The 11,512-nt window shown below is 40.8% G+C and overlaps 1 protein-coding gene across 2 annotated transcripts in view; it reads right to left on the bottom strand.

The window, feature by feature from the left end:
* Window positions 1-316: 316 nt before the first annotated feature.
* The window catches only part of DIAPH2 (diaphanous related formin 2), a 168,100-nt gene continuing 156,904 nt past the window's right edge, over window positions 317-11,512 (bottom strand). For both annotated transcript variants that reach the window (XM_084213270.1, XM_084213271.1), the window contains one exon: window positions 317-4,900. In XM_084213270.1, coding sequence (XP_084069396.1) covers window positions 4,836-4,900 — 65 coding nt within the window. In that variant the 3' untranslated portion in view covers window positions 317-4,835. The remainder of the gene's footprint in view (window positions 4,901-11,512) is intronic.

The following is an 11,512-nucleotide window of genomic DNA, read 5'->3' as shown; positions in this document are numbered from 1 at the left end:
TGGGAATTAATTAAATAATTTGGAAAACATCAGCAATAGCTGTCTGACTATTTGTCTGCTTGGAAATTCTATACTGAAATCCAGCCTCTTAAAATAAATATGGACCCATGGGATTTGTTCATTGATTCCCTTTTATTGTTATTTTTGTAAAAATTAAATGGTATCACCATGATGTAATTTTTTTTTAAATTATATACTTTTTTGGGTTATTTGGTTTTTAAAGTCCTCCTTCATTAGAAAAGGCACCAGGTTCCCCAAATTCAAGTCAAATAGAATTGACACCTCAGAGAAAAAAAAGACAGAAATCCACAAGACGACAGTAAGCTAAAACGGAATGTAATTTCAGCATGACAATTTTATACAGCAAACCCAGGCTTTGAGGTGATGGTACTCAACAGGAAATAATCATGATAATCAAGTAAAACATTGGTGCATCTACCAGAATCATGGTATGTATATCTTTATTACAGTTTTCAGAATACATGGATTAACAATGGCCAGGCTGTGATTTCATCAAATTCCTATTTTAAACATTACATACAAACACAGAGCTGTTTAAAAAATAGAAATGCATGAGTTTTGTCACCTTTTTTTTTTTTTTTGATCCTTTTTTTTTTTTTTTTGGCATCAGGAGTCCTATGACTTCCAAAAGGGAAATCAAATGGTGCATGGTAGCAGACTGACTGAAGTGTAATAGGTTATTGTTCACATTCTGTGGCATATGTATCACCTCAAACAGTGCTAAAAGCGCTCCAAGAACAAATCCTTCTCCTTCCCCACTCTCCCCGTGGCACCAGTGGGCGCCTGCAGGACTGCAGGGTGCACAGGCTCACACAGCTCCCTCCCTGGAGCACAAAAGCAGCACTAGGAGACCTGGAGACACCTGAAGCTGAGGCATTTGGCTGCATCTGCTTTGATTAATTTCTTTTTTTTTTTTTTAAGTTACTTTTTTATTTACATTTCGTGCGCATGCGCGGGCGTGTGCGGAGACACCGCGGGAGAAGAGGTTTCTCACAAGACTTATCTCAAAATGAGTTTAAACTTGCAAATACAGTATGGCACATCAGAGGTGGGCTGGACACTGCTCAGCACTTGTCCTGCCCCACCTTGCAGCACTTGGAAGGCAAACAGCAAAGTAGAACTCAGCCAAGCCTTTGCTGAATGGAAAAAAAGCAATTTACACACACAGGGAAGTTTGCTCCCACAGAACTATCACCTGTTTGAAATATTCACCAGCTAGATCATTCTCAGGGTGGGAAGGGCTGGAGTCACCCATCGAAGCAGGGTTTGCCCGAGGGATGTGAAAGCTGAAGGCTGCAAAGTTTCCTTAACAAAAGCTATAAGGAGGATTTCCAGAGCCAAACCTCAAACTCAGCCAGATTCTCAGAGTTTGGTGCGTCGTGGGATGAATTTAAAGTAGGTTACTAATGAATTGTGGCTTGGATAGAAACCATGAAAATATTATGGTTTTTTACAGCATTTGTCTGAGGTAGTACATATACCACACACAAAAATGCAAAAATATACAGATATTCATGATTATTTGCATATTACAGAAGGGAACTATGGGAACGCTCTTGTATCTCAATTCTCAAGAAGAACAGATCATTTGAGATCACACTGCTCAGAGTGACCACAGTCAGCTGAAACCAGAACAAGGGACAGTGCTCCTGGGAACGCTCCCTGGAGCTGTTTGCCATTGCCCTCTGAGGCTCTGCTCCTGTTTTGGTTTTAGCCAAATAATCAGATTTACACAAACATCAGGGCCGTGCTGGGACGGGTCCCTCTGGATCCCACACCAATACACGTGACAGAGCAGGTTGCACTTGTTCTCTCAGCAAACTGCAGGAAACTGGAGCGGGAGGAGCCCAGTCCTCCCCCTTCCTGAGCTGCACGGCCAGGAGCTCAGCACAGAAACGTAAAATTTGTACGTGACCGGAACTTTCCATTCCCATGACATTCGGAGGTTGAGTTCGATTCCTCGCAAAGGTAAAATTATCTTCCTCTTAAATAAACTAAGAAATGTAAACAGTGTAACATCATTTAAAAAACTCTCTCAGTACTTGTAACTGGTAAAATGTGAATGCAAACAGATGTGCTGGTATATTGTTAACGTCATGTCTCAGAGGACAGAGAGTGAAACATAATTAGCAAGAAATTTATGTATGAACCCTCCAGTGATTTTCTTTCTGGGATTACTTTGAATACAAATATAATTTAACTGATATATTTCATTTTTTTTTAAATTAGAAAATAAGGCAAGTGCATTTCTGAAAAAGGTGCTACTCTTCTACACTTCTAGATAAACATGTGACACTTCTGAAAATTAGATCAATAATAAAAACATTAAAAATATCTGCAATTTAATATAGACTGAAAAACTATCAAAAGACAAAGTGACCAGCATCAATTTCAGAAAATATTTTAGACTTCATAAATACGAGCACCCTATATTTACATAAATTATCTTCTAAACTAGTTTTCCTTTGAAAGACACTTTCGTTCTAACAGATATGTCCATTAAATTATATAAATGTTTCAAATATGAAAAAAATAGTAGTAAAATAGAAGCATCAGATGATGTTGTTATTTTGGATTTGCCTTTTTTTTTTCCTAAGATTTGGTTCTTGAAAATCTGTAGCCAGCTTTCACAGAGCTTTCAAAAAAAAATTATAACCCATGGAAATGAAAACCTTGTGCACTAATAACTACTGCTATCGTATAAAGATTCTGTGGAGAGCTTTTGAGTTTTCACATAGAAAGATTATACCAATACTTGTAAATCCCAGCAAAATGCTAATTTCAAAATCTGAATTCTAAGACACTATTGATTTTTATAGACATTATGAACCTAATCCTTTAAACTGGCTTTGTACATTAAGCACATTTTTATAAGTGTAAATTTAATAGTTCCATTTAAAGAAGCAGGGCTTCAATACAAGGCTGATGTTGACCTTGCACGAAACAGGACAGAATTCTTTAATTCTTTTTAGCTCTTACTGATAAACAAGGAGACAAAATCCTGTTGCATGTGGGTTTTTTTTCTTTCCTTTTTTTTTTTTTCCTGAAGTACCATACAACCCTTCAGTTTGTTCCTAAAGCCCACAGACAATTTAGGGAGAGTATTTAGTTGACAGCAAGCATTTCACTAGGCTTCAGTGGTATTCCTATGTTTAGAGCTATGGGCAAACCCCCTGTAGTCTTTGAAAAAAAAAATTACAATTCAATACTAGATTGAAAAGGAGCTGTATCTTTTTCTCAGTAATGCAGTCTGTAATTGTGGGAATTTATCCCAAACTAGTTCAATAGTTTTAAGAGGATCTCAGCAGAAAAGCAAAAAGAATCTACTGTACAAAGATGCTTGGCTCAAGCAGTAGTGCAAAGATCCACTGCCCCAGGAGCAAAGTCCCTCCAGAGCAAGCAGTTTGTGCACAGAAACCACTGACACCTCACCTTCCAAACAGCCTTTACAGACACCAAAGAACCCCCAAGTTCCCCAAAACCCCAGGCAATAAAAGCATCCACAATAATTTCATCAATCAGTGATAAGCATTAATAATCTGAGAACAAGTGCCAGCTGCTGCAGAGCATCCTGATTCCTTACAAATATCATAGCTCAGCAACTTATGCAGTAGTCCCACTGGAATGGAATTCCACTTCCAATCCTCCTTCCCCTCCAGGTGAGCAGTGGAGCTTCAGGATGGGGCAGGCTGGCCATGCCCTGGGGACAAAGGGGACAGCGGCTCCCCAGGAGCGCCAGGACAAACAGGGGCAGCTGCTCCCCTGAGGAACTGCAGTGCAAGGGCCTGGACACAAAGGGGAACAGGAGGAGCTTCCCAAAAATCAGACTTGGTCACTGCTAGGCAGTGCTCCAGCTAGGAAACGTGTTGGTAGCTGCTAAACTCTCAGCACTAAAATCCACCAGTGGAGACCCCCTACATATTTTACCTGAGAAACAGAGGAAAAACTCAGAGGCAGTTCTGAAAAACTTCATTGTGTAGCTTGTCTCTAAAAACCTACACACAGGCATTTTAGCATCATCAAAATAGGACAATCACACTTTCCCCCAAACAGCTTTATAAAGAATATACAAGTGCACAATTAGAAAAATCCCTCCTTAGATACAGTTAAAAACATATTCTGCCCTTGATATAATTTTGGAAAAATCCTATGCTCTGTTTTATTTAATTTTTTTTTTCTTTTTAGCAGTGATAAGTAACTACACCTCATCATATCACCAGAAGTGCAGTAGATATGTGGTGTATCCTACTGGCAGCTGAAACAGCTGAATCCACCAGGCTTTACACTGAGATAAGGTTTTCAGCAACCTGACTGGGGCTATGTGTTGCTTTTTTATGGTTACAAAAAAGATTCTGATAATGTAGACCAGCTCATCTCTGAATTTATTAACATACAATTTTATTATTTTTCCTTTCATGTTCAAATCAGGACCGCAAATGGAATCCACAGCTGTACTCTTTCTACAGAAGTGTATTTTCTAACCCATATAAAACATAACCTAGAAATCCCCAACTCCTTTCATGTGAGTTGCCAGCTTAAACAAAAGGGGTGGAAAAAAAAGAAAGAACGTAAGAAAATAAGATATATACCCTACTGTTTAACACTGTTTACAGATCTTGGTAGTTGGGGTGATAAGATACAGTATGTGGATCTTTTTTAGCAACTGCTTTAAAATTACATATTCTTACACCATCTCTTTAATCAATACCAGTGTTCCTTTATGATCATTGCCAATTTGGATGATAAACTCTTCCCAAAGCACATCCATTTCATTGTAAATAAAACAATTCATTAATTCTTTGGCATCAGAAGAATCATACAGCTGCAATTGCTCCGTTGTGTCGAGAACGAGACCTTTCCAAAGTCACTCGTTTGTTATCTGCAACAAAAAGAGAGAAAAAAACAAATCACCACAAGATTTGAAACACGGATAATGCAATGTCAAGAGGTTTTCAAACAGCCCTGAAAATCATTCTGAATGATATGTAAATAAGCAAGTAGGAGACTGGATCAGAGAAGTTTCACACTGCAGCTGCCAGACTGAGTTCAAGAGTTCTGCAATCAGCAATAAATTACTTTCTTGATCAGAGAAGCTGGGTGATAAAAGCATTGGGAGAATCCTGAAACCCGGTCCCCTTGGAAACAGCACATAATAAATACAATTCTGGGTAAAAATCTTTCAAATTTTATAAATAATTTATGCACAGAATCTCTGGAAAAATACATTCCAAGTTTCATGAGAACGCACTGACCAGTGAAAACCTGCTGGAGGCTCCAAGCCTAAAAGCCCAAACACCTCTCCCTGTAATTTGGTACAGAGTTAAAAATAGAACAGTTAAATCAGCCACTTCCTAAGCATTTCCTGATTGTGCAACGAGAACAACTTTCAGTACAAAATATTACCCAGTAATTATTGCAATGAATAATAAATGTCTCTATCACAGGAAAACAATCACCATGTACCAGCCACGCTCCTAAATGCCTTTACAATAAAATTTTAAAGCCATGAATACACACACACACAAAGGGGCAGGAGATTAACCCCCACTCAGTGTTCTGCAGGTTTGCATCTTTCTTTTTGACAATGAGTTCCTGCCATGCACATTTTCTCTTTTTTTCTTCCTTTTTTTTTTTGGTGGCTGCTTCCTTTTGACCTTTTCCGTCCTGTCTCGTTCAGGTGCTGCTCTGCACCATTTCTGTCCCTACATTGCTGCATCACCAGGATGTCCCAAAAGAGGGGCTGGGACTTTTACAGAGGGCTGGAATATCATGAAGAGGTTGATGCCTTTTGGGGCTACCTAAAAAAACAGAATGAAGGGAATAAAAGCAGTTCTGTTTATTGAAGGGCCTTCAGGTACATTTGGGGCAGACAAACCCCACCCAAAATGGACCACAGGTCATGGCTTTGCACACTTTGATAAGTTTGGGCGATTTGCATTTTGGGGGTTCATGTTCCAATTCCAGCTTCAGGTAATGAAGTCACTGACCCCAAGTTTGCTGCCCAAACTCCTTTTGTTTCCATCTCAGGCCCTGGGGCAGTGAGGTGTCCTTGGTTCCCAGCCTGGAGAGGAATTGCTGTGTCTGCCCAAAGTGGGGGAGCAGCAGCTCACACTGTGTGTGGAGTTCAGAGTTACCCACTGGAGAACTGCAGGGTCACAAATCCATGAAAAATAGAAAAGCCCCAATCCTCAGGCACCAAAGTCCCTTCAGAAGCAAAGCCCCTGCCAGGCCCACTGCAGGCACTCAGCCCTTCCCAAAGGCTCACTCCCTGTGCCCTGTGCCCCTGGCAGTGCCATGCTTTGGGCTGGGCACAGGCTGGGTCCCCAAGGCCCCTGGGGTGTGAGCTGGGCTCTGGGGGAACTGCAGTGCCAGGGGAAGGAGAGGCTGGAGCAGGGATCCACTGGGATCTGTGAGCACCTGCAGGGATGGTGCCACGGGGCCAGAGCCAGGCTCTGCCCAGGGGCGTCCAGCTGGCCACAGGGACAACACAGGGCACAAGTGACCAGCAGGAAACTCCTCCAGAGTGGGCACTGACCAGCAGGGAACTCCTCCTGATGGCACAAGTGACCAGCAGGGAACTCCTCCAGACAGGGCACTGAGCAGCAGGGAACTCCTCCAGACTCTGAAGGCACTGGGCACTGCCCCAGGACGGGCTGGAGGCTCCATGCTCAGAGCTATCCCATCCATTCCCCTGGCACCAGGCTGGGCACAGGGTGGCCAAGGTGACCTCCAGAGCCCCCTCCAGCCCCAGGCCCTGCTCCAGCCCAGCAGAGCCAGAAACGGGCAGGCAATTAAAGGAGACAAAGAAAGTCATCTCTGTGATCTGTTCCTGGACAGAGAACAGAGGCTGCAGAATCAGCCTCCCCTTCCCTGCTCGGTGCAAGTGTCTGCAGCGCTATGGGGAATTAACGGCTCCTTTAGCAAGATTATTAGTTCTTTTTATAGTTCTGCCTTGCCTCCTTTTCCTAATGAACCTAGCCATGCATAAAGTATTCAAATTACCCTAAGTCAATCTGTTTTGCATGGGAATAAATCTCTGTGCTGGTTGCCGTGTCACTAAGAGCTGGCAATTAAAGCACAGAGGAAGGGAAGTGATCAACTCGGATGTGCTGCTGCTCCTCCAAGAGCAAAGGCTGCATGATACTGCTCTCAGTGGCCCTCAACACACCAGCTCCAACTCCACAGGTTAAAAACAGATTAAGAGAGTATTAGAACTGTTGATTTTTTTTTTTTTTTAATTTTCTCCCTTCAGTTTTTTTACCATCATGCAATTGCAAAGCTGGGCTGGGACTTGAGGCAAACGCAAAACAAAATTGTAAAAAAAAAAAAAAAATCATTTCCTCCTTCAGGTAATAAGAAAGTATTTTCTTTATACATTATGTGTTAAGTTAAAACAAAGGGTTTCATATGGTTTCATATCTTGATGCTTTGGGAAGCTGGGTTGGGCTGGCATTTCAGTTACTTGAGCAAGAATTTTGAAGAATCATTAAATTTCCATCACTTTCAGCATGCACATTCAGTTATCTCCAACATCTGTATTTACCTTTTTTATGTAACAGACGGTATTGAATACAGCACAAAGCAGCTCTGGCTCATAAACATGACTGACTATTCTGGCATAAAATCAACTAGAACATCAATAAATGGAAAAACTCTTTCCTTTTATAAGGGGGGGATGGAGAGGGAAAATAAGAGTAAGTTAAAAGAGGTTGAAATGAAATAAGAAATCATTGCCCAAAGGCTCAGGTGTACTTGGAAAACATGCACACATGACTAGAAACCACGATCACAGGGTCTGTGGGTACCAGCCAGGCCTTCTGGGCAACCCCACAGGGAGAGAATTGGATTTCTCACTTTAATCTTAGAAGTCCATTTCTTTTAAAAGCAGGGCACACCCACTCTGCTCCCATTAGAGACATTATAATCTGTCTCAGAAGTGAACACACGACCTTCAGAGTGGCCTCTCAATCTGCTGAAAGGATCTTACAGCAGTGAAAGGTAGGAGAGTGAAGGATTAAAATGGGAAACAAAGCAGATTTTTATATCACAAAATAATCTCCATCTTTTAGCTAGCTGGATCAAATGAAAATGAAGGCAATATAAAATTAAATGCTGAGGAATCAAATCAGCAGCTCCTTTTTAGTACACACAACCCTGGAATGCAGTGGTGACCCTGCAAAAAACAAACGGACTTTGTTATAAAAACAATTCCTTGCTCAAGTCTTGCACTCAGCGTAGCACCAAGATGAGAATAAACCCTGCAAAATCTATTTTTCCTTTCCTTAATGCTCCTTCATTAGCTCTGTTATTAAAAGAGAAGTCTCAATAGCTGCCACAGATTTATGAACTCAGCAGCTTGTTATCAACACAGAACTCGGTTATATGAGGAGAAAAATAAATGGTACTTTGCACAACTGCAGTACTAAGATTAAGTGACTTTTCCATTTCATTTTCTCCTTATCCACTCTTCCAGGTAGTAACTTTATGCACTCCTAATTACAAACCCTATTTTTTATGAGCAATCAATGCTAATATTAATAGAGATGTTGTGCAGTCCAATAGACTGGTCATGACACTGAGATATCTGATAATGGAAAGACAGAGTCTATAAAACCATACCTCAAAGGTGCCTGATTGGAATTTGCATTATTCTGCAACAAGGAAAAAAAGTTCTCTTCTATCATTATCTCTCAGCCCTGATATTAAAATTATAAATGTGTTACAAACTGCTACCTTGGGCTTGCTACCTTGTTTGACTCCTTTCTCCCCTCCTAAATCACCTCCCCAAGGTGGAAGAATTGACCTTTCCACAGCTGACAATAATAATAAAAACTGTTCCGTGCTCAGAGAAAGGAGGTCCTGGTTTGACTTGCCTTGAAAATGATCACAGCAAGAAGGTAGAACTCTCAGCAGTTAATAAAATATTTAAAATTTCATCTTTTTGAAATAGTTTTGACTATGCAAAAGAGACAGAACTGCGTGCTGTAAGGGAATTTGTATGGCCCGTGCCTTTGGGAATCAATGAAAGCCTTTACATCAAACATTTATTTCTTCATTCATGTAAAATCTTGTTCACTAGGAAATCCTACTGAAACACATCTTGTTTTCATGAGCAACCAAAGGGAAAATACTCCTGCAGACCCAAGCACTGCAGCAGTGAGGCAGGGAGGGCAGCCAGAGAAGCAAGACCATTTCCTACAGGTGGGGAGTGATGAAAAAATGAGGAAATGACTCATTTTAGCAGGTTTTAAATGGATAAAGGGACAGCAGATGGATTCCAAGGATCAAACACCTCATCTCTAATAATGATGACATTGGCATTTACTCCACAGAAAAAGGTGAAAACCTGAATTTTGTTTTACAAGTATCACTTTTTTCTGATCAAGATAACCAAATATTTTCTAGTGTGAAAACTGTGACAAGTTAGGTGAAATTCAATTCACCTGAGCCTGGGTAGCCTCCAGTTTTCTCCTGGAGCTACCCAAGCACAGGGAAAACTGGAGCCAACTCATCATTTGCTGTACCAGCACATTATCAACTGCTTGAAGGAACAACCCAAGTGAAAAAGAAAAATAATAATATTAATAATAATAGTTTTAGTTTAAGTTTTAATTTTATTATTACTGTTTTGATTTTATTATTCTTATTTTCCTTTATGGACTGCAGGCACCTTCATCCCCTTTAGAATCCCACAGTCAAAGGTACATTTTTTTGGGAAATGGAATTTTTAGAACCTCAGGCAGGAGCAGAATTGACCCAGAGGAAACCAGCAGGGAAATCCATCCCCACCCAGCACCTCTTTAGCAGCTGAACACTGCCTGTGGCTGTGCCTGGCCTGTCCCTCTGCCATTATTGCAGATCCCAGCTGAGAAAAAGGCCAGGAAAGGAAATTAAGAGCATCAAAACTGCTGTTGCTGTCTGGAGCAAAACCCTTTTTGAGAGAAAATGGCTCTCCTAACCTCAATTCTGTTAAGATTCAGTCCATCTCTGTGAGATTTGATTTCAAATTGATCTTTCAGAATGTATGGCCTATAGAGAAAAAAAAATAGCAATAAGGTAAAAATCAGTTATGGGAGAAATACAGCCGAAATAACCCTGCAGAAAAGGGGCTGAAATAGCTCTTTTCAAAAGATCCTCGTTGCCAGCAGATGAAACAAGCAAATAAAACACTTTTCTAGCTGAGCTGAGGGACACTGTAAGTTAATGTGTTTTCTGTTAATCATTAAGTATTTAAACCACTCTTATTTCAACCCAAACATGCCTGGCAAAATCTGACCTCAGCCCTTTATACCCACCACAGCAGGGCATCTGCCATTCACTCACTGGGATTTGGTGTGTCTGTACCAAAAATGAGAACCAAAAACTGATCCAACAGCCCTGCTCTCAGCTTTTTGGGCTTTTTTTGCTAAACAGAATCTCAAATTCTTGACAATCAGAGTTAAATGCCAGCTAAAAAGGTTATTTTAGCATCAGTTTCAAAGAAAACATTGAGATTTCAAGCCAACCCTGGAGCTGTAAGGTCAAATTCTATAAATCCTGGTTTATTTTGGTTCAGGTCAAGACTTTCATGTGAAAGCTGAGTGATAACCTGGGTTTATAAATGTTATGATCGAGAAACAGAAACTTACCCTTAGGCCAAAAAGAAAGCAAACTGTTTTTTGTGTTTGCTTTTTTTGTTGTTTCTTTTTTTTTTTTTTTAAAGCCCCCAAATCAAGACAGCACAGCTGCACACATTAATTATAAAGACATCATTTGTTAAAAGTGTGTTCCTGGCTACTGGGATATTTACAAATACATTGATCTGTGAGGCGTTGAGGGGGAAGAAAAGGTTTGAGAAGAAATAAGGAGGAAGAAAAAGCACTAAGGAGAGCTGCAGCACTTAAAAGGATGTCTCTGAAGGCTGAATGCTTCCTCCTCAGGAAAAAAGCAGAAACACATCTCCTGAGTTATCTGCAGGAGTCAGGAGTGTCGTGTTCTGTTCAGAAATACTGCCTTCAAAGCCGGGAAGTCATTTAGGTAACACACAGCACCTTCATTTTAAGGTTTCCAGAGGAGGAACAACTTCTCATGGAGGAGATATGTGCCTGTTTGGATCCTCTCTAACTCGCTAAATAAATTTGTTAATGCCCAGCAGCGCCGTGGCACAGAAGCAGGACTAAAATACAGAGAGTTAAAGAATTTAAGCCCTGCCACAAAAGAGTTTTACTCAGATTAGAAGGGAACAAAGCCACGTCTAATCTCTGTGCTGCCACTCAGACCCAGCTTGCTGGGCACTGTTAATTGTAGCCTTTGAGCCGGAGGAAAATGCAGAACATCAGTAGAAAACCCATTTATTTGTGTCCTGTGTGTTAGACACAAAAATGCTTTAAAAGGGAATAATGTGGGAAGTTTTAATGCTAAATGGCATGTGTGATGACATTTACCAGCTCAGCTCAATCCAGCTGTGACCACGGCCAATCCAGCGTGGCAGCACAATGAAAGTCACACTGCT

This window comes from Fringilla coelebs, assembly GCF_963513975.1.
Source record: "Fringilla coelebs genome assembly, chromosome: 11".
NCBI lineage: Eukaryota > Metazoa > Chordata > Aves > Passeriformes > Fringillidae > Fringilla > Fringilla coelebs.
The sequence above is the reverse complement of the archived record's forward strand: the minus strand, read 5'-3'. Positions and strand labels throughout refer to the sequence as shown.